At 46.9% G+C, this 24,288-nt stretch overlaps 1 protein-coding gene across 1 annotated transcript in view; it reads left to right on the top strand.

Annotated features, from left to right (window-relative positions):
• Nucleotides 1-24,288, top strand: part of LOC147116084 (unconventional myosin-VIIa-like) — a 507,950-nt gene that overhangs the window by 175,632 nt on the left and 308,030 nt on the right. Inside the window, exons 11-15 of the mRNA XM_085992002.1 lie at nt 2,411-2,553; nt 3,875-4,085; nt 8,904-9,039; nt 10,882-11,042; nt 17,632-17,769. Coding sequence (XP_085848128.1) covers nt 2,411-2,553; nt 3,875-4,085; nt 8,904-9,039; nt 10,882-11,042; nt 17,632-17,769 — 789 coding nt within the window. The remainder of the gene's footprint in view (nt 1-2,410; nt 2,554-3,874; nt 4,086-8,903; nt 9,040-10,881; nt 11,043-17,631; nt 17,770-24,288) is intronic.

Raw genomic sequence — 24,288 nt, 5'->3', positions numbered from 1 at the left:
ATCATCCCTTAACCGTCTAAATTCCAGGGAATACAACCCTAGTTTGTGTAATCTCTCCTCGTAATTTAACCCTTGGAGTCCGGGTATCATTCTGCTAAACATACGCTGCACTCCATCCAAGGCCAATATATATTTCCTAAGGTGTGGTGCCCAGAACTGCTCACAGTACTCCAGGTGTGGTCTAACCAGGGTTTTGTACAGTTGTAGCATAACTTCTACCCCCTTGTATTCTCGTCCTCTAGATATAAAGGCCAGCATTCCATTAGCCTTTTAAATTATTTTCTGTACCTGTCCATGACATTTTAATGATCTATGTACATGGACCCCTAAGTCTCTTTGGACTTCAACTGTTTCTAGCTTTTCACCATTTAGAAAGTACTCTGTTCTATCCTTTTTAGGTCCAAAGTGCTTGACCTCACACTTGTCTGCATTGAAATCCATTTGCCACAGTTCTGCCCATTCACTTAATCGATTAATGTCTATTTGTATTATAGAATCATAGAAATTTACAGCACAGAAGGAGGCCATTCGGCCCATCTTGTCCGTGCCGGCCGACAAAGAGCTATCCAGCCTAACCCCACTTTCCAGCACTTGGTCCCTAGCCTTGTAGGTTACAGCACTTCAAGTGCATATCCAAGTACTTTTTAAATGTGATGAGAGTCTCTGCTTCTACCACCCTTTCAGGCAATGAGTTCCAGACACCCACCACCCTCTGGGTGAAAACATTTCTCCTCAAATCCCATCTAAACCTCCTACCAATTACTTTAAATCTATGCCCCCTGGTTATCGACCCCTCTGCTAAGGGAAATAGATCCTTCCTATCCACTCTGTCTAGGCCCCTCATAATTTTATACACCTCAATTAGGGCTCCCTTCAGCCTCCTCTGTTCCAAAGAAAACAACCCCAGCCTATCTAATCTTTCCTCATAGCTAAAATTCCCCAGCCCAGTCAACATCCTCGTAAATCTCCTTGCACCCTCTCTAGCAATCACATCCTTCCTGTAATGTGGTGACCAGAACTGCACGCAGTACTCTAGCTGTGGCCTAACTAGTGTTTTATACAGTTCAAGCATAACCTCCCTGCTCTTATATTCTATTACTCGGCTAATAAAGGCAAGTATCCCGTATGCCTTCTTAATCGTCTTATCTACCTGACCTGCTACCTTCAGGAATCTGTGGACATGCACGCCAAGGTCCCTTTGATCCTCTGCACTTCTCAGTGTTCTACCATTTATTGTGTATTCCCTTGCCTTGTTAGCCCTCCCCAAATGCATTACCTCACACTTCTCCGGATTGAATTCCATTTGTCGCTGTTCTGCCTACCTGACCAGTCCATTGATATCTTCCTGCAGCCTACAGCTTTCTTCTTCACTATCAACCACACGGAAATTTTATGCTTCCATCTATACTGCTTACAATGCCGCCTATCTTTGTGTCATCGGCAAATTTGGATATATGGCTCTCTATCCCATCATCTAAGTCGTTAATAAATATGGTGAATAGTTGAGGCCCCAACACAGATGCCTGTGGGACGCCACTAGTCACACCCTGCCAATTAGAGTGCCTGCCCATTATCCCTACTCTCTGTCTTCTACCGCTCAGCCAATTTCCTAACCAGATCAATAATTTGTCTTCAATTCCATGAGCTTCAACTTTAGCTAACAGTCTCTTATGACAGACTTTATTGAATGCCTTCTGGGAGTCCTTATAAATAACATCCATAGACATTCCCCTGTCCACTACTTCAGTCACCTCTTTAAAAAATTCACTTGGGTTCATCAGGCATGATCTACCTTTCATAAATCCACGCTGGCTCTCTCTGATCACCTGAAAATTTTCAAGGTGTTCAGTCACCTAATCCTTAATTATAGACTCTAGTAATTTCCCGACAACAGATGTTAGGCTAACTGGTCTTTAATTCCCTGGTTTCCCTCTCTCACCTTTCTTAAATAGTGGAGTGATGTGCAATTTTCCAATCTAAACAAATGGTTCCTGAATCGAGAGAACTTTGGAAGATTATAGTTGGGGCATTTGCAGTGTTCTCACTTACTTCCTTTAAAGCTTTGGGATGGAAACCATCTGATCTGGGGATTTGTCACTGTTAACCCAGAAGATGATGGTGCTGTAGTGCCCCTACCACTGCCCTGGCCGCGATCAGTTATCACTGCAAGACACCTTTAATGTAGACTCATAGGGCTGGATTTTCCTGATCCCGCCCCGACTTCTTCCTGCCACTCTGACCCTGCCCAGTTGCTAGGGTCAGGGGTCATCAGCCATTTATCACGGGCTCCTGATGCATGCCCACCTGTAGACAGGAGCCCACCAGTGTATTTAATATGTATCTGTGTCTTGCAACCTCCAAATGCAGCCAATGCCCAATATAACACCACATCTCTGATTGTTTTAATCAGGGGATATACAACCATCTCTTTGTGTGGATTGTGAACAAAATTAATGCTGTGATCTACACACTCCCTACCAACGATCCAGGAAAGGTCTGCAGTTCGATTGGGTTGCTGGATATCTTTGGCTTTGAGAACTTTAATTTAAACAGGTACCCAGTCCCTTTTATTTATTTGTGATGAGGCAGGTACTTATTTATTTTTATGTTTCACTCATTTACATATGTAAGGGCCTAACACCATTTTGTAGGCGGTCACTAGGGACAACTTTCAGGCGTCCTTGAACACAGGATGTTGGTCCCCGAAATTTGTCCTCGTTGCACCTGTTCTACGTCCATAGAAGGGAGCAATAAGGCCCAGTTTCTACCCCACTGAGTTTACTATAAACAGTAATAGCGCATCTGTAGCTCAAGAATACAAAGGAGCAAGATAGGAATCGTGGAAGAGGTTTGAAAAGAAGTGTTTTACAGATATTAAGAGAACCTCCTCAAGTTATGGAAAATAAAGTACCTGTATTTTCATGTCCTCAGGATGTCCCAACACATTTTACAGCCAATGAAGTACTTTTGAAGTGTAGTCACTCTTGTAATGTAGGAATTTCAGCAGTCAACTTACGCACAGCAAGATCCCACAAACAGCAATGTGATAATGACCAGATAATCTGTTTTATGTGTTTTTTGGTGCTGTTGGTTGAGGGATAAACATTGGCCAGGGCACCTGGAGAATTCCCCTGCTTTTTTAAAAAATGTGTCTCCCTCAGTACTGCACTGGGTTTGTCAGCTTGGATTATGTGCTCAAGTCTCTGGAACGGGACATTGAACCCACAATCTACTGATTCAGAGGCAAGGAATCCCTCCAAATCACAAATCCTTTTTTTATTGCATTCTGGAGAATGGTGAGGTTTGTCGAGGACTTACCTCCAAGATGTTGCCTAGGATGGAAAAACGTCATTCAAATCCAGGACACAGAGGTCAAAGTGCAGTGTCAAATCCACTGCATCATCCATTGCCTACAGAGAGAGAGAAGATGCTCATTTCATTTTTGTTAGGCTGGACTTTGTTGGGTTAGAGAAATGAAAGGAGAGTCTCCAGCACAGTACTAGCTAGAAAGAGATGCTTTTCAAATTCTTTACAATGGTTTAAAACCTTTTTTTGTGGTCTCCATTGGTATGCCAGTTCTGAAAGTGGCATCACATTTGGGCACTGCCATTTAGATGTTGCTGATGGCAGTAATAAAGACGGTGATGATGATGGTAATGGCCATGATGGTGATGGTAATAAAGATGGTGATGGTGATGATGGTAATGGCCATGATGGTGATGGTAATAAAGATGGTGATGATGATGATGGTAATGGCCATGATGGTGGCATTAATAAAGATGATGATGGTAATGGCCATGATGGTGATAGTAATAAAGTTGGTGATGGTGATAGTCATGCTAGCCATCTCACAGATAATTCCCTTTCTTTTCAGCTTTGAGCAGCTGTGCATTAACTTTGCCAATGAACACTTGCAGCAGTTCTTCGTAAAATTCATCTTCAAGCAGGAACAGGATGAATACAGTCAGGAGAACATTAGCTGGCAACACATCAATTTCACTGACAACCAAAAGACACTTGATACTCTTGCCATCAAACCGATGAACATCATCTCCCTTATTGACGAAGAAAGCAAGTTCCCGAAGGTAAGCTGCCCTACCGTTCCCTGTGCCTGCTAACATAAACACTATTTGCACAGAGACACACATTCAGGGTTGACCACCCGAATTGAGCTGTGGAACACACTGGGGTAATTTTTACCTACACTGCCTGGGTGGTAATCTAGCCAAGCGGATCGCCCAACCGCCGTAGAACCCACCCACTGTAGAACCTGTCCCATGTAGAACCTGTCCTGTGTAGAACCTTCCCATGTAGAGCCCGTCCCGTGTAGAACCCATCCCGTGTAGAACTCACCCACTATAGAACCTGTCCCGTGTAGAACCCGCCCTGTGTAGAACCTGTCCCGTGTAGAACCTGTCGCATGTAGACCCCACCCCGTGTAGAACCCACCCATGTAGAACCCGCCCCGCGTAGAACCCGCCCCGCGTAGAACCTGCCCCGCGTAGAACCCACCCTGTGTAGAACCTGTCCCGTGTAGAACCTGTTGTACAGGGCCTTGGTGAGAGCACACCTTGAGTATTGTGTGCAGTTTTGGTCACCTTATCTGAGGAAGGATGTTCTTGCTATGGAGGGAGTGCAGCGAAGATTCACCAGACTGATACCTGGGATGGCAGGAATGACGTATGAAGAGAGATTGGGTCGATTAGGCTTATATTCGCTAGAGTTTAGAAGAATGAGAGCGGATCTCTTTGAAACTTATAAAATTCTAACAGGACTAGACAGACTAGATGCAGGAAGGCTGTTGCCGATGGCGGTGGAGTCCAGAACCAGGGGTCACAGTCTAAGGATAAGGGGTAAGCCATTTAGGACTGAGATGAGGAGGAATTTCTTCACCCAGAGAGTGGTGAACCTGTGGAATTCTCTACCACAGAAGACAGTTGAGGCCAATTCATTAAATATATTCAAGAAGGAGTTAGATATATTTCTTAAGGCTAAGGGGATCAAGGGATATGGGGAGAAAGCAGGGACAAGGTACTGAATTTGGATGATCAGCCATGATCGCATTGAATTGCGGAGCAGGCTCGAGGGGCTGAATGGCCTACTCCTGCTCCTATCTTCTATGTTTCTATGTCCCGTGTAGAACCCGTCCCGTGTAGAACCCAACGTGTAGAACCTGCCCCGTGTAGAACCACCCCGTGTAGAACCTGCCCCGTGTCGAATCTGGCCCATGTAGAACCCGCCCTGTGTAGAACCCGCCCACGTGGAACCCACACCGTGTAGAATCCACCCGTGTAGAACCCTGCCCCGTGTAGAACCCGTCCCGTGTAGAACCCGCCCATTGTAGTGCCCGCCCCGTGTAGAGCCCGTCCTGTGTAGAACCTTCCCATGTAGAACCCTGCCCCATGTAGAACCTGCCCTGTTTAGAACCCGTCCCATGTAGAACCTGCCCCGTGTAGAACCCACCCGTGTAGAACCGCCCTGTGTAGAACCTGTCCCGTGTAGAAACTGTCCCGAGTAGAACCTGTCCCGAGTAGAACCTGACCCGTGTAGAACCTGTCCCGCGTAGAACCCACCCTGTGTAGAACCTGTCCCGTGTAGAACCTGTTGTACAGGGCCTTGGTGAGAGCACACCTTGAGTATTGTGTGCAGTTTTGGTCACCTTATCTGAGGAAGGATGTTCTTGCTATGGAGGGAGTGCAGCGAAGATTCACCAGACTGATACCTGGGATGGCAGGAATGACGTATGAAGAGAGATTGGGTCGATTAGGCTTATATTCGCTAGAGTTTAGAAGAATGAGAGGGGATCTCTTTGAAACTTATAAAATTCTAACAGGACTAGACAGACTAGATGCAGGAAGGCTGTTGCCGATGGCGGTGGAGTCCAGAACCAGGGGTCACAGTCTAAGGATAAGGGGTAAGCCATTTAGGACTGAGATGAGGAGGAATTTCTTCACCCAGAGAGTGGTGAACCTGTGGAATTCTCTACCACAGAAGACAGTTGAGGCCAATTCATTAAATATATTCAAGAAGGAGTTAGATATATTTCTTAAGGCTAAGGGGATCAAGGGATATGGGGAGAAAGCAGGGACAAGGTACTGAATTTGGATGATCAGCCATGATCGCATTGAATTGCGGAGCAGGCTCGAGGGGCTGAATGGCCTACTCCTGCTCCTATCTTCTATGTTTCTATGTCCCGTGTAGAACCCGTCCCGTGTAGAACCCAACGTGTAGAACCTGCCCCATGTAGAACCACCCCGTGTAGAACCTGCCCCGTGTCGAATCTGGCCCATGTAGAACCCGCCCTGTGTAGAACCCGCCCACGTGGAACCCACACTGTGTAGAATCCACCCGTGTAGAACCCTGCCCCGTGTAGAACCCGTCCCGTGTAGAACCCGCCCATTGTAGTGCCCGCCCCGTGTAGAGCCCGTCCTGTGTAGAACCTTCCCATGTAAAACCCTGCCCCATGTAGAACCTGCCCTGTTTAGAACCCGTCCCATGTAGAACCTGCCCCGTGTAGAACCCACCCGTGTAGAACCGCCCTGTGTAGAACCTGTCCCGTGTAGAGCCTGTCCCGAGTAGAACCTGTCCCGAGTAGAACCTGACCCGTGTAGAACCTGTCCCGTGTAGAACCTGTCCCGTGTAGAACCTGTCCCGTGTAGAACCTGTCCCATGTAGAACCCGTCCCGTGTAGAACCCGTCCCGTGTAGAACCGCCCTGTGTAGAACCCACCCGTGTAGAACCCATCCCCTGTAGAACCTGCCCTGTTTAGAACCCGCCCTGTGTAGAACCCGTCCCGTGTAGAACCCGTCCCGAGTAGAACCCGACCCGTGTAGAACCCGTCCTGTGTAGAACCCAGCTGTGTAGAACAGACCCGTGTAGAACCCTGCCCCGTGTAGAACCCGTCCCGTGTAGTACCCGTCCCCTGTAGAACCCGCCCTGTTTAGAACCCGCCCTGTTTAGAACCCGTCCCCTGTAGAACCCGTCCCGTGTTGAACCCATCCTGTGTTGAACCCATCCCGTGTTGAGCCCGTCCCATGTAGGACCTGCCCCATGTTGAACCCACCCCCTGTAGAACCTGCTCACTGAATTGCCGCCCGTTACATCCAGGTCCGCAGCCCGTTTGGTGGCTGTAAAAGCTACAACTGCTTTGGATTTTTTGTGCCATTTGAGGGGAGAAATAAGCCACACTTACTCAGCCTGCAATGCAGCATTGCACCAGGCAAGTGGTGGATGTCCTGCTAATGCAGGCATCGTAGCTCGTTCTATTTCCCATCTGCCCAGAGTGCACGGCTAGCTTTTACACAGTGACTGGATTTCTCCAGGTCTTAGGCAGCAATAAAAGCTTCATATGTGCACCCACTGAACTATATCAACTGAAAGGGTTTTCACTCACTCAGTGTCCAGCTGGTGTTATATCATTAATGCTGATGTGCTTTTCTCACATGTGTCAGCCTTGGCTCAGTGGGTAGCACTCTCGCCTCTGAGTCAGAAGGTTATGGGTTCGCAGTCCCACCCCAGAGACTTGAGCACAATAATCTAGGCTGATACTGGTGAGGGAGCGCTGCACTGACAGGGGTGCCGTTTTTCGGATGAGACGTTAAACTGAGGCCCCATCTGCCCTCTCAGTTGGACGTAAAAGATCCTATGGCACTATTTCGAAGAAGATATACATTAATGACTTAGACTTGCCGGAGGGGGGGCGGGGGGTGCCGGGGAGCAGGTGCAGGGTACAATGTTGAAATTTACAGATGGCACGAAACTTGGAAGTGTATTAAACAGTGAAGAAGATAGTAATAGACTTCAAGAGGGCATAGACAGGCTGGTGGAATGGGTTGACACATGGCAGATGAAATTCAATGCAGAAACGTGTGAGGTGATACATTTTGGTATGAAAAATGAGAAGAGACAAACAAGCTAAATGGTACAATTTTAAAGTGGGTGCAGGAAGAGAGAGACCGGGGGTGTTTGTGCACAAATCTCTGAAGGTGGCAGGACAGGTTAACAAAGCAGTTAATAAATCATATGGGACCACGGGATTTATAAATAGAGTACAAAAGCCAGGAAGTTATGCTAAACTTATATAAAACACTAGTTCGGCCCCAGCTGGAGTATTGTGTCCAATTCTGAGCACCACACTTTCGGAAGGACGTGAAGGCTTTGGAGCGGGTGCAGAAAAGATTTACTAGAATGGTTCCAGGGATGAGGGATTACAGTTACGTGGGTAGACTGGAGAAGCTGGTGTTGTTCTCCTTGGAGCAGAGAAGGCTAAGAGGAGATTTGATAGAGGTGTTCAAAATCATGAGGGGTTTAGATAGAGTAAATTAAGAGAAACTGTTCCCAATGGCTAAAGGGTCGATAACCAGAGGACACAGATTTAAGGTGATTGGCAAAAGAACCAGAGACAACATGAGGAAAAACTTTTTTAACACGAGTGGTGAGGATTTGGAAAGCACTGCTTCATAGGGTGGTGGATACAGAGTCAATAGTAGCCTTCAAAGGGGAACTGGATAAATACTTGAAGGAGAAAAAATTGCAGCGATATGGGGAAAGAGCGGGGAATGGGACTAACTGGATTGCTCTTCGAAAGAGCCGGCGCAGACTAGATGAGCCGAATGGCCGCCCACTGTGTTGTACTATTCTATGATTTTTTGATTCTATAAGCGCAGGGGAATTCTCCCCGGTGTCCTGTTCAATATTAATCCCTCAATCAACATCATTAAATAACAGATGATCTGGTCATTATCACATTGCTGTTTGTGGGACCTTGCTGTGCTTCTGCGTTTCCTACATTACAACAGTGACTACACTTCAGAAAAGTACTTCATTGGCTGTGAAGCGCTTTGGGATGTCCTATGATTGTGAAAGGCGCTATAGAAATACAAATCTTTCTTTTCTTTTCATAGGGCACTGACACCACAATGTTAAACAAGCTGAGTAATCATCATAACAAGAGTATGAGCTACATCCCTCCCAAAAACTCTCACGATACCAAGTTTGGCATTGCTCACTTTGCAGGAGTGGTTTACTATGAGTCTAAAGGTAACAGTCAAATGTGTTCTCATTGGGTGGCAGCTATTAGCTGGCCTAGTTAATACAGAGTTGGGAGAGGAGTAGTTGCTGAGATACTTCTCCAACTCCAAGTGCTAAAGGATTGTGGAAAAAAAAAAACCCAACTGGTTCATTAATGTCCTTCAAGAACGGAAATCTACCATCCTGACCCAGTCTGGGCCTATCTGTGACTCTAGGCCCACACCAATGTGGTTGACTCTTAACTGCCCGGCAAGCTGCTCAGTTACCTGCTATGGGCAGCTATGGATGGACAATAAATGCCGGCCTTGCCAACAATGCCCACATTCTGAGAGTGCTTTTTTTAAAAGTGGCCTTGAGACAGAAAAATAGGAGCGAAACAACCCAGAGGTTGAGAGTTCAAATCCCACCATGGCAAGTTTTAAAACTAAATTCAATAAATCGGGTAATTTGTGGGCTGGCGCCATTAAAAGGTGCTGAATTGTTGTAAAAATCCAACTGGTTCATTGATGTCCTTCAGGGAAGGGAACCTGCTGTCCTTACCTGGCCTGGCCTACATGTGACTCTAGTCCCACACTGGGCGGTTGACTCAATGCCTTCTGAAGTGATCTAGCAATCACTAAAGGAGAAGGCCCTCCACCACTTTCTCATGGCAACTAGGGATGGGCAATAAATGCCGGCCTTGCCAACGTCAACCATATCCTGAGAACAAATGTTAAAAAGTTTCTCCAGTTCCTGTGTCTAGTCAATGCTGATGGGGCTAGGACAGGGCTGATCTTAGAGATATGGCTCCATCCTTTGAGGATCACTGACAGGGCTGTTAGTGGCAATAAACACATCTATGAGCATCAGAGTGCCAATGCTGTAGAGAGTGTGTGGAAAGTTATGAGCTCTAACTAGTGTGAAGAAGGGGTGGGACTGTCAGGTAAAGGATGGCCTACACAAGCTTCAGCCACTCGGGAAGAAAGGTGAGACTACCTGAAACCAAACCACTAAAGTGGATGAATGGCTTAACCTGAACTTCAACCAAGACAGGTAAAGGGTGACTGCATGGCAAACCAAGAAATGCCCAAGGAAGCCTGGGCCTACCTGAGCTTCAGGTACTGGAAGCCTGGGCCTACCTGAGCTTCAGGTACTGGAAACCTGGGCCTACCTGAGCACCAGGTACTGGAAGCCTGGGCCTACCTGAGCTCCAGGTACTGGAAGCCTGGGCCTACCTGAGCTGGAATCCTGGGCCTACCAGAGCTCCAGGTGCTGGAAACCTGGGCCTACCTGAGCTCCAGGTACTGGAAGCCTGAGCCTACCTGAGCTGGAATCCTGGGCCTACCTGAGCTTCAGTTGCTGGAAGGGTGTGTCTACCTGAGCTCTAGCTGCTTGAGAGGAAATGAAGCTCGGTTTTAGCTGTGATGGTGGGAGGAAACAACGGCTTAAGATCCAGATATTCCGTGGAAGGGTGGAGCTGCCTGAAGTGAAGCCACTGCAGAGGAAGGGTGGGATTGGAAGGGAAACGTGAAAGGAACCGGGGGAACCTATTCAGGTCAGTCACTCTCTTCCTCTGTGTGGAGTATGAAATGAGTGCAAACAGTAGCCAGCCCCAAGTACTGCCAACCTTTCCCCTCAACGTGTCAAAGTTATGGTTTAAGTGGCGACACCCATTCCCCTCATATGGCTTATTAGTCCCTTTAGCGATGTTGAGTATGAACGAGATGCAAGCAGTGCCCACTCTCTGTTGGTGCTTCAATGTGCTCACACTCACCCCCTCTCACTATGGGATCAGACATTCCTGGTATCAGTGTCTGTGAGCTAAGTGAGTCCCAGCAGCTGAGAAAAGCTATGTCTCTTTCTAATTGACAGGTTTTCTGGAGAAGAACAGAGATCAGTTGAGTTCCAGCATCATCGCGATCGTACACTCTTCCAGGAACAAATTCCTCGAACAAATTTTCCAAACAAGCTTTGGATTAGCACCGGGAAAGACACAAAATCATAGGCAAATTCTTCCTGTAGGTTCCATCAAGGTAACTGAACTGTGGTTTAAATATGTTCACCTCAACTAATTCCAGTTCAATCCTGAAGTACAGTGAGTCAGTTTAAAGAATGGAGTCAGGGCACCTCCCTCCGACCCCCACCGTAGAGCGCACGGTGAGGGCAGTCTGTACTGTTCCCAGTATACTGCCTCTGCAGGCTAAAGCTCCACAGTCCTGCCACATCCAGTCATAAATGGTGGTGGACAATTAAACAACTACTGGGAGGAGGAGGCTCCTTGAACATCCTCATCCTCAATGATGGCAGAGTGCAAAAGACAAGGCTGAAGTGTCGCAACAATCTTCAGCCAGAAGTGCCAACTGGATAATTCATGTTGGCCTCCTCCTGAGGTCCCCACCATCACAGTATTAGTATTATTTTTTTTTAAAGTACTGGAGAAATTAATGGGACTGAAAGCCGATAAATCCCCTGGACCTGATGGCCTATATCCTAGGGTTCTGAAAGATAATGGATGCATTGGTTGTCATTTTCCAAAATTCCATAGATTCTAGAATGGTTACCTCAACTAATTCCAGTTCAATCCTGAAGTACAGTGGGTCAGTTTAAAGAATGGAGTCAGGGCACCTCCCCCCGACCCCCGCCATAGAGCGCACGGTGAGGGCAGTCTGTACTGTTCCCAGTATACTGCCTCTGCAGGCTAAAGCTCCACAGTCCTGCCACATCCAGTCATAAATGGCAGATTGGAAGGTAGCAAAGGTAACCCCACTATTTAAGAAAGGAGGGAGAGAGAAAACAGGGAACTACAGATCAGTTAACCTGACATCAGTAGTAGGGAAAATGCTAGAATCTATTATTAAGGACGTGGTAACAGGGCACTTAGAAAATAATAATAGGACTGGGCCGAGTCAACACGGATTTATGAAAGGGAAATCATGTTTGACTAATCAGTTAGAGTTTTTTGAGGCTGTAACTAGCAGAATAGATAAGGGGGAACCAGTGGATGTGGTGTATTTGGATTTTCAGAAGGCATTTGATAAGATGCCACACAAGAGGTTATTAAACAAAATTAGGGTTCATGGGATTGGGGGTAATATACTAGCATGGATTGAGGATTGGTTAACAGACAGAAAACAGAAAGTAGGAATAAACGGGTCATTTTCAGGTTGGTCGGCTGTAACTAGTGGGATACCGCAAGGATCAATGCTTGGGCCTCAGCTATTCACAATCTACATCAAAGATTTGGATGAGGGGAGCAAATGTAATATATCCAAGTTGGCTGATGATACAAATGGGTGGGAATGTAAGTTGTGAGGAGGATACAAGGAGGCTTCAAGGGGATATAGACAGGCTAAGTGAGTGGGCAAGAACATGGCAAATAGGATATAATGTGGAAAAATGTGAAGTTATCCACTTTGGTAGGAAAAATAGAAAAGCAGAGTATTTTTTAAATGGTGAGAGATTGAGAAATGTTGGTGTTCAGAGGGACCTGGGTGTCCTTGTACATGAATCACTGAAAGTTAACGTGCTGGTACAGCAAGCAATTAGGAAAGCAAATGGTATGTTGGCCTTTATTACAAGAGGATTTGAGTATAAGAGTAAAGACGTCTTACTGCAGTTATATAGGGCCCTGATGGGACCACACCTGGAGTATTGTTATAGTAACCTGGGATGTTATGATTAAGGTTATCGACCAGGTGGTGCTGTAGCCAATGCTGCTGCTAAGGTCAGAGGTTTGCTTCCTGTTAAGGTCAGAGGTTTGCTTCCTGCATAGGTCAGCACAAGGTGGAATGCCAGGATGCTGATGCAGGCTGTCTGTAAATGTGTTTCCCAGTTGTTAATAAAGTACTCGTGTTAATTCTAACATCTAGCCTCTTTGAGTTCCTTGTTCCACTTTCTGGATTTATCACAATTGTGTACAGTTTAGGCCTCCTTACCTAAGGAAGGATATACTTGCCATAGAGGGAGTGCAATGAAGGTTCACCAGAATGGTTCCTGGGATGGGGGGATTGTCCTATGAGGCGAGATTGAGTAGACTAGGCCTATATGTTAAGTCTGTGTGTTATATTGAGAATTACTACACAGACCACAAGAGTAAACTTTAACAGGTCTTTACTAGTTGAAGGTCAGGGCGGAACTGCCCAATAAATCATTACACAGCACTTATATACCGGTGTGGTCACCACCGGTATTACAGTATACAGCAGCCAAGATAAAGTAGTGCAACCCTTAAAATAGTTCTCTTAAAGGTGGAACGGTTACATACACTACAATCCTCCCTTTTTAGGTTAACAGTATATATTCCCATTAAACATAACATCATAACATATATACACAACTTCATGTAAAAACAGTTCACAGATTCAGTCTCTCTAGAGGCTTCCTGACTCGGTCCGGATAACGCCTTGGTGGTGTAGTAGTTTTCGGTGGTGTAGTAGGTTCTTTTGGCAAGGTCGATTCGGCTTGAATGTCAGTGTCGGGTTCATCTGGTTCCAGTATCACCGGATCGGAGGTAGATACCATGGGTATCCCTGCTTCATCATTAGGCGTATAAAGTTGTGGTGTAGGTTGTCCCTTTTCGGATGACGCTATGATCTGGTCAGCATGGCGCTTTATTATGCTTTCACCAATGTCCACGGTATACATCAGCGGTCCTAGTCGTGTGCAAATAGTTTCAGGCTGCCATTTCTCGGTACGGTAGTCCCGGGCCAAAACTTGTTGACCTATCTGGAAGGTTCTAGTTGGCCTTTCATTCATGCCTTGAAATTGCCGGTTCTCTACGTCCCTTCTGATGTTTGGCTTGATCAAATCCAACCGGCATCTTAGTCTTCTATTGAAAAACATCATGGCGGGAGTTTGGTTTGTGACCGCATGTGTTGCATTCCTGTACGCCAACAAGAAGTTATCTACCTTATGTTGTAGATTTATGTCTTCATTACCCATGGCCTTTATGGCCTTCTTGAAGGTCTGGACAAACCTTTCAGCCAATCCATTGGTGGCGGGATGGTATGGGGCGGACGTGTAGTGCTTAACCCCATTGTTTTTTAAGAACTTCCTGAATTCTTCGGACACAAATTGCGGTCCATTATCAGAACAGATCTGTTCCAGCAGCCCATTCCTGGCAAATATGGTCCTTAATACTGTGATGGTTTTTTCCGTGGTGGTGGAGGACATCTTTATTACCTCCGGCCACTTGGAGTGCGCATCCACCGCGATTAAGAACATTGAGTCCATAAATGGACCAGCAAAGTCGATATGTACCCTTTGCCATGGAGATGAGGGCCACTCCCATGGATGCAGAGGAGCTTGTGGTGGGGCGTTTTGGACCTTCTGGTATCCTAAACAGCTCTTGGTCATTTCTTCGATGTCTCCATCGATACCTGGCCACCACACGAACGCTCTGGCTAGGTTCTTCATTTTCACTCCACCCAGATGCCCCTCGTGAAGCTCCTTTAGCACTTTTTGCTGGAGTTTGGGTGGAATCACCACTCTGGATCCACACATCAAAGTTCCTCGGCACACTGACAGCTGTTCTCTTCTTTGCGAAAATGCTGGCAACAGTGGTTCGCCATGTGCTGGCCATCCCTTCACCGTTAAATCGTAGACTCGTGAGAGAGTCGGGTCATTTCTTGTTTCCCTTTCGATCGTAGAATTTGTTACTGGTAGACATTCCACTATGGTTGAGTGGAACATCTCCACTGGGTCCACTGTAGGCGCCTCTTCTACCGTTGGCAACGGTAGGCATGACAAACCATCAGCATTCCCATGCTGTTTTGATCCTTTGTATTCTATGTCATATTGGTGTGCCCCTAGGAAAAGGGACCACCTCTGTAGCCTTTGCGCTGTCATAATGGAAACGCCCTTTTTAGGGTTAAATATGGATACCAACGGCTGGTGGTCTGTCAGCAGTGTAAACTTCTGGCCCTGCAGGTAATGATGAAACTTCTTTACTCCCCACACCAGGCTGAGAGCCTCCCTATCTATCTGAGCATAGTTGCGCTCAGCGGAGGTCAATGATCTGGATGCAAATAAACATACAAAATTCATACAGGGTAGATGCAGGGAGGATGTTTCCCCTCGCTGGGGAGTCTAGAACCAGAGGTCACAGTCTCAGAATAAAGGGTTAGCCATTTAGGGCTGAGATGAAGAGAAATTTCTTCACTCAGAGGGTGGTGAATCTTTGGAATTCTCGATTCCAGAAGGCTGTGGATGCTCAGTCATTGAGTATATTCAAGAGAGAGATCGATAGATTTTTGAATATTAAGTGAATCAAGGGATATGGGGATAATGCAGGAAAGTGGAGATGAGGAAGAAGATCAGCCATGATCTTATTGAATGGCGGAACAGGCTCAAGGGGCCAAATGGCCTACTCCTATTTCTTATGTTCTTATGTTATGTAGAAACCAGTCTTCAGCCATTTGATTCACTCCACGTGATATCAAGAAATGGCTGAGCACATTGAATACAGCAAAGGCTATGGGCCCCGACAACATCCCGGCTATCGTGCTGAAGACTTGTGCTCCAGAACTAGCTGTGCCTCTAGCCAAGCTGTTCCAGTACAGCTACAACACTGGCATCTATCCAACAATGTGGAAAACTGCCCAGGTATGACCTGCCCACAAAAAGCAGGACAAATCCAATCCAGCCAATTACCGCCCCATCAGTCTATTCTCAATCATCAGCAAAGTGATGGAAGGTGTCATCAGCAGTGCTATCAAGCGGCACTTACTCAGCAATAACCTGCTCACTGATGCTCAGTTTGGGTTCCGCCAAAACCACTTGGCTCCAGACCATGCCCGCATGCAGCAAGACCTGGACGACATTCAGGCTTGGGCTGATAAGTGGCAAGTAACATTCGCGCCACCCAAGTGCCAGGCAATGACCATCTCCAACAAGCGAGAGTCTGACCATCTCCAACAAGCGAGAATCTAACCACCACCCCTTGACATTGAATGGGATTACCATCGCTGAATGCCCCACCATCAATATCCTAGGGGTCACCATTGATCAGAAAGTTAACTGGATCAGCCACATAAATACTCTGGCTGCAAGAGCAGGTCAGAGGCTGGGTATTTTGTGGTGAATGACTCACCTTCTGACTCCCCAAAGCCTTTCCAATACCTACAAGGCACAAGTTAGGAGTGTGATGGAATACTCTCCACTTGCCTGGATTAGTGCAGCTCTAACAACACTCAAGGAGCTCGACACCATCCAGGGCAAAGCAGCCCATGTGATCGTCACTCCCACTCGTACCATGGCTGCAGTGTGTACCATCTACAAGATGCACTGTAGCAACTCGCCAAGGCTTCGTCGGCAGCACCTCCCAAACCCACGACCTCTTCCACCTAGAAGGACAAGGGCAGCAGGCGCATGGGAATACCACTATCTCCAAGTCCCCCTCCAAGTCACACACCATCCTGACTTGGAAATATATCGCCGATCCTTCATCGTCACTGGGTCAAAATTTTGGAACTCCCTCCCTAACAGCACTGTGGGAGTACCATCACCACACGGACTGCAGCGCTTTAAGGCGAGGCTTACCACCACCTTTTCAAGGGCAATTACAGATGGGCAATAAATGCTGGCCTTGCCAGGGATGCCCACATCCCATGAATGAATAATTAAAATAAAAAGTCTGTACTATTCCCAGTGCACATCTCACACAGTCCATGCTGTTCCCAGCAGACATCACCTAAATTATTTAAGTTCCATCTGTCCTGTTACTAAAGTCGGGTAGCTCAGGCAGTCGTGCCCTGGATTCGAGGCCAGAATTTCCTCCTGAGATTGATAAAGTGAGTACTTGTGTCTTACGATGTGGGAAGACTAAGGGACTGGGCAGTGCAGTAGTGCTGTCGCAGTGTCTCCTGGCTGTTCGGTCATGGTAACAGGGATCAGCACCACACCCAACATGTCTAGTGGAGACTGACCTCTGCAGGTAACTTCCCTCTCGCCTCCTTTTTGAGATTTGATTTGGTTCTCCATAGATGTGCAATTCTCAGGAAGAATGACTGGCAGAAAGCCATCACCTCTGCCTCTGTAATATGTCAGGACCCCTGAATCAGCATTTCCCCTTTAAAATACTGCACTGGGGTTACAGGACCGTGGCGGGAGACTCCATTCTTCTTCTAATAGCCGGCAGTTATTGAAGAGCGTGTGCTAACTAGCCAGTGTGTTAGGCCTGCTGTGTTGTTTCAACTACAACAGCATCAGGGTGAGACTGCGACTCCCTGTGTTACAATCTCTTCCATAAGTTGCCTTTCCAAAGGAAAATACTGGCTAAGGAGCAGTATAGATCAACACAGCGCTGGGATACAAATACAAGTCCTCAAACTGCGTGATGGAAAACGCAAGGTTTATTCGAGACAGCCTGAGGATTGTTTTGTTTCTGACAATGTAGAAAGACAAGTATAATGGCTAGAGGCTGGAATCCACCTTACTGGTGAGTTGGATAATAGAAGAGCACTTTTATCTGTGTTGGTAAAATGGGGCGGACAGCGGAACAGATGTTCCATTGCAACAGGCCAAGATTTAGTTCAGTGCATGTGCTAATGAATCTAATTGTTTCCTGAACACGGTATGTCTCAACAGCTCAGTGATTTTTAACTATATTCGTTTATCATACAGGCAACTGAGAGCCAAAAGTGGCTCCCCACACTCAGCGGGCAGTTCAAAAAGTCACTTGACAACCTCATGAAAACCTTGAGGGCTTGTCAGCCATTTTTCATCCGTTGCATCAAACCCAATGAATTCAAAAAACCCCTGGTAAGAGACCACTTGTTTCAGACAGTGCGGAGATCGGACTCTGGGTACAGACAGTGAGTGAGATGTTACTCTGGGGACAGACAGTGAGTGAGATGGGACTCTGGGGACAGACAGTGAGTGAGCTGTTACTCTGGGTACAGACAGTGAGTGAGATGGGACTCTGGGTACAGGCAGTGAGTGAGATGTTACTCTGGGTACAGACAGTGAGTGAGATGTTATTCTGGGTAAAGACAGTGAGTGAGATGTTACTCTGGGTACAGACAGTGAGTGAGATGTTACTCTGGGTACAGACAGTGAGTGAGATGTTACTCTGGGTACACACAATGAGTGAGATGTTACTCTGGGTACAGAGAGTGAATGAGATGTTACTCTGGGGACAGACAGTGAGTGAGATGTTACTCTGGTCACAGACAGTGAGTGAGATGTTACTCTGGGTACAGACAGTGAGTGAGATGGGACTCTGGGAACAGACAGTGAGTGAGATGTTACTCTGGGTACAGACAGTGAGTGAGATGGGACTCTGGGTACGGACAGTGAGTGAGATGTTACTCTGGGTACAGACAATGATTGAGATGTTACTCTGGGTACCAACAGTGAGTGAGATGTTACTCTGGGTACAGACAGTGAGTGAGATGTTACTCTGGGTACAGACAGTGTGTGAGATGTTACTCTGGGTACAGACAGTGAGTGAGATGGGACTCTGGGTACTGACAGTGAGTGAGCTGTTACTCTGGGTACAGACAGTGAGTGAGATGTTGCTCTGGGTACAGACAGTGAGTGAGATGTTACCCTGGGTACAGACAGTGAGTGAGATGTTACTCTGGGTACAGACAGTGAGTGAGATGTTACTCTGGGTACAGACAGTGACTGAGATGTTACTCTGGGTACATATAGTGAGTGAGATGGGACTTTGGGAACAGACAGTGAGTGAGATATTACTCTGGGTACAGACAGTGAGTGAGATGTTACTCTGGGTACAGACAGTGAGTGAGATGGGACTCTGGGAACAGACAGTGAGTGAGATGTTACTCTGGTACTTACAGTGAGTGAGATGTTACTCTGGGTACCGACAGTGAGTGAGATGTTAATCTGGGTACAGATAGTGAGTGAGATGGGACTCTGGGGACAGACAGTTAGTGAGATGTTACTCTGGGAACAGACAGTGAGTGAGATGTTACTCTGGGTACAGACAGTGAGTGAGATGTTACTCTGGGTACAGACAGTGAGTGAGAAGTTACTCTGGGTACAGACAGAGAGTGAGATGTTACTCTGGGTACAGACAGTGAGTGAGATGGGACTCTGGGAACAGACAGTGAGTGACATGTTACTCTGGGTACAGACAGTGAGTGAGATGTTACTCTGGGTACAGACAGTGAGTGAGATGTTACTCTGGGTACAGACAGTGAGTGAGATGTTACTCTGGGTACAGACAGTGAGTGAGATGTTACTCTGAGGACAGACAGTGAGTGAGATGTTACTCTGGGTACAGACAGTGAGTGAGATGTTACTCTGGGTACAGACAGTGAGTGAGATGTTACTCTGGGGACAGACAGTGAGAGAGATGTTACTCTGGGTACAGACAGTGAGTGAGATGTTACTCTGGGTACAGACAGTGAGTGAGATGTTACTCTGGGTACAGATAGTGAGTGAGATGGGACTCTGGGGACAGACAGTGAGTGAGATGGGACTCTGGGTACTGACAGTGAGTGAGATGTTACTCTGGGTACAGACAGTGAGTGAGATGTTACTCTGGGTACAGACAGTGAGTGAGATGTTACTCTGGGTACAGTCAGTGAGTGAAATGTTACTCTGGGTGCAGACAGTGAGTGAGATGTTACTGTGGGTACAGACAGTGAGTGAGATGTTACTCTGGGTACAGACAGTGAGTGAGAGGTTACTCTGGGTACTAACAGTGAGTGAGATGTTACTCTGGGTACAGACAGTGAGTGAGATGTTACTCTGGGTAGAGACAGTGAGTGAGATGTTACTCTGGGTACAGACAGTGAGTGAGATGTTACTCTGGGTACAGACAGTGAGTGAGATGTTACTATGGGTACAGACAGTGAGTGAGATGTTACTATGGGTACAGACAGTGAGTGAGATGGGACTCTGGGAACAGACAGTGAGTGACATGTTACTCTGGGTACAGACAGTGAGTGAGATGTTACTCTGGGTACAGATAGTGAGTGAGATGTTACTCTGGGTACAGACAGTGAGTGAGATGTTACTCTGGGTACAGACAGTGAGTGAGATGTTACTCTGGGTACAGACAGTGAGTGAGATGTTACTCTGGGGACAGACAGTGAGTGAGATGTTACTCTGGGTACAGACAGTGAGTGAGGTGTTACTCTGGGTACAGACAGTGAGTGAGATGTTACTCTGGGTACAAACAGTGAGTGAGACGTTACTCTGCGTAGAGACAGTGCGTGAAATGTTACTCTGGGTACAGACAGTGAGTGAGTTGTCACTCTGGGTGCAGACAGTGAGTGAGATGCTACTCTGGGTACAGACAGTGAGTGAGATGTTACTCTGGGTACAGACAGTGTGTGAGATGTTACTCTGGGTACAGACAGTGAGTGAGATGGGACTCTGGGTACTGACAGTGAGTGAGATGTTACTCTGGGTACAGACAGTGAGTGAGATGTTGCTCTGGGTACAGACAGTGAGTGAGATGTTACTCTGGGTACAGACAGTGAGTGAGATGTTACTCTGGGTACAGACAGTGAGTGAGATGTTACTCTGGGTACAGACAGTGATTGAGATGTTACTCTGGGTACAGATAGTGAGTGAGATGGGACTTTGGGAACAGACAGTGAGTGAGATATTACTCTGGGTACAGACAGTGAGTGAGATGTTACTCTGGGTACAGACAGTGAGTGAGATGTTACTCTGGGTACAGACAGTGAGTGAGATGTTACTCTGGGTACAGACAGTGAATGAGATGTTACTCTGGGTACAGATAGTGAGTGAGATGGGACTTTGGGAACAGACAGTGAGTGAGATATTACTCTGGGTACAGACAGTGAGTGAGCTGTTACGCTGGGTACAGACAGTGAGTGAGATGGGACTCTGGGAACAGACAGTGAGTGAGATGTTACTCTGGTACTTACAGTGAGTGAGATGTTACTCTGGTTACCGACAGTGAGTGAGATGTTAATCTGGGTACAGATAGTGAGTGAGATGGGACTCTGGGGACAGACAGTTAGTGAGATGTTACTCTGGGAACAGACAGTGAGTGAGATGTTACTCTGGGTACAGACAGTGAGTGAGATGTTACTCTGGGCACAGACAGTGAGTGAGAAGTTACTCTGGGTACAGACAGTGAGTGAGATGTTACTCTGGGTACAGACAGTGAGTGAGATGGGACTCTGGGAACAGACAGTGAGTGACATGTTACTCTGGATACAGACAGTGAGTGAGATGTTACTCTGGGTACAGACAGTGAGTGAGATGTTACTCTGGGTACAGACAGTGAGTGAGATGTTACTCTGGGTACAGACAGTGAGTGAGATGTTACTCTGAGGACAGACAGTGAATGAGATGTTACTCTGGGGACAGACAGTGAGTGAGATGTTACTCTGGGTACAGACAGTGAGTGAGATGTTACTCTGGGGACAGGCAGTGAGAGAGATGTTACTCTGGGTACAGACAGTGAGTGAGATGTAACTCTGGGTACAGACAGTGAGTGAGATGTTATTCTGGGTACAGATAGTGAGTGAGATGGGACTCTGGGGACAGACAGTGAGTGAGATGGGACTCTGGGTACTGACAGTGAGTGAGATGTTACTCTGGGTACAGACAGTGAGTGAGATGTTACTCTTGGTACAGACAGTGAGTGAGATGTTACTCTGGGTACAGACAGTGAGTGAAATGTTACTCTGGGGGCAGACAGTGAGTGAGATGTTACTGTGGGTACAGACAGTGAGTGAGATGTTACTCTGGGTACGGACAGTGAGTGAGAGGTTACTCTGGGTACTAACAGTGAGTGAGATGTTACTCTGGGTACAGACAGTGAATGAGATGTTACTCTGGGTAGAGACAGTGTGTGAGATGTTACTCTGGGTACAGACAGTGAGTGAGATGTTACTCTGGGTACAGACAGTGAGTGAGATGTTACTCTGGGTACAGACAGTGAGAGAGATGTTACTCTGGGTACAGACAGTGAGTGAGATGTTACTATGGGTACAGACAGTGAGTGAGATGGGACTCTGGGAACTTTCAGTGAGTGACATGTTACTCTGGGTACAGACAGTGAGTGAGATGTTACTCTGGGTACAGACAGTGAGTGAGATGTTACTCTGGGTACAGACAGTGAGTGAGATGTTACTCTGGGTACAGACAGTGAGTGAGATGTTACTCTGGGTACAGACAGTGAGTGAGATGTTACTCTGGGGACAGACAGTGAGTGAGATGTTACTCTGGGTACAGACAGTGAGTGAGGTGTTACTCTGGGTACAGACAGTGAGTGAGATGTTACTCTGGGTACAAACAGTGAGTGAGACGTTACTCTGCGTAGAGACAGTGCGTGAGATGTTACTCTGGGTACAGACAGTGAGTGAGTTGTCACTCTGGGTGCAGACAGTGAGTGAGATGCTACTCTGGGTACAGACAGTGAGTGAGATGTTACTCTGGGTACAGACTGAGTGAGATGGGACTCTGGGTACAGACAGTGAATGAGATGTTACTCTGGGAACAGACAGTGAGTGAGATGTTACTCTGGGTACAGACAGTGAGTGAGATGTTACTCTGGGTACAGACAGTGAGTGAGAAGTTACTCTGGGTACAGACAGTGAGTGAGATGTTACTCTGGGTACAGACAGTGAGTGAGATGGGACTCTGGGTACAGACAGTGAGTGACATGTTACTCTGGGTACAGACAGTGAGTGAGATGTTACTCTGTGTACAGACAGTGAGTGAGATGTTACTCTGGGTACAGACAGTGAATGAGATGTTACTCTGGGTACAGACAGTGAGTGAGATGTTACTCTGAGGACAGACAGTGAGTGAGATGTTACTTTGGGTACAGACAGTGAGTGAGATGTTACTCTGGGTACAGACAGTGAGAGAGATGTTACTCTGGGTACAGACAGTGAGTGAGATGTTACTCTGGGTACAGACAGTGAGTGAGATGTTACTCTGGGTACAGATAGTGAGTGAGATGGGACTCTGGGGACAGACAGTGAGTGAGATGGGACTCTGGGTACTGACAGTGAGTGAGATGTTGCTCTGGGTACAGACAGTGAGTGAGATGTTACTCTGGGTACAGACACTGAGTGAGATGTTACTCTGGGTACAGTCAGTGAGTGAAATGTTACTCTGGGTGCAGACAGTGAGTGAGATGTTACTGTGGGTACAGACAGTGAGTGAGATGTTACTCTGGGTACAGACAGTGAGTGAGAGGTTACTCTGGGTACAGACAGTGAGTGAGATGTTACTCTGGGTACAGACAGTGAGTGAGATGTTACTCTGGGTAGAGACAGTGAGTGAGATGTTACTCTGGGTACAGACAGTGAGTGAGATGTTACTCTGGGTACAGACAGTGAGTGAGATGTTACTCTGGGTACAGACAGTGAGTGAGATGTTACGCTGGGTACAGATAGAGAGTGAGATGGGACTCTGGGTACAGACAGTGAGTGAGATGTTATTCTGGGTACAGATAGTGAGTGAGGTGGGACTATGGGGACAGACAGTGAGTGAGATGGGACTCTGGGTACTGACAGTGAGTGAGATGTTACTCTGGGTACAGACAGTGAGTGAAATGTTACTCTGGGTACAGACAGTGAGTGAGATGTTACTCTGGGTACAGACAGTGAGTGAGATGTTACTCTGGGTAGAGACAGTGAGTGAGATGTTACTCTGGGTACAGACAGTGAGTGAGATGTTACTCTGGGTACAGACAGTGAGTGAGATGTTACTCTGGGGACAGACAGTGAGTGAGATGTTACTCTGGGTACAGACAGTGAGTGATGTGTTACTCTGGGTACAGACAGTGAGTGAGATGTTACTCTGGGTACAAACAGTGAGTGAGACGTTACTCTGCGTAGAGACAGTGCGTGAAATGTTACTCTGGGTACAGACAGTGTCTGAGATGTTACTCTGGGTACAGACAGTGAGTGAGATGGGACTCTGGGTACTGACAGTGAGTGAGATGTTACTCTGGGTACAGACAGTGAGTGAGATGTTGCTCTGGGTACAGACAGTGAGTGAGATGTTACTCTGGGTACAGACAGTGAGTGAGATGTTACTCTGGGTACAGACAGTGAGTGAGATGTTACTCTGGGGACAGACAGTGAGTGAGATGTTACTCTGGGTACAGATAGTGAGTGAGATGGGACTTTGGGAACAGACAGTGAGTGAGATATTACTCTGGGTACAGACAGTGAGTGAGATGTTACTCTGGGTACAGACAGTGAGTGAGATGTTACTCTGGGTACAGACAGTGAGTGAGATGTTACTCTGGGTACAGACAATGAGTGAGATGGGACTCTGGGTACAGATAGTGAGTGAGATGGGACTTTG

The sequence above is a fragment of the Somniosus microcephalus genome, chromosome 6 (genome assembly GCF_052327205.1).
Source record: "Somniosus microcephalus isolate GS21.2 chromosome 6, FLI_Smic_1.0, whole genome shotgun sequence".
NCBI lineage: Eukaryota > Metazoa > Chordata > Chondrichthyes > Squaliformes > Somniosidae > Somniosus > Somniosus microcephalus.
Note: the sequence above shows the minus strand (reverse complement) of the source record. Positions and strands in the feature narration are given on the sequence as shown.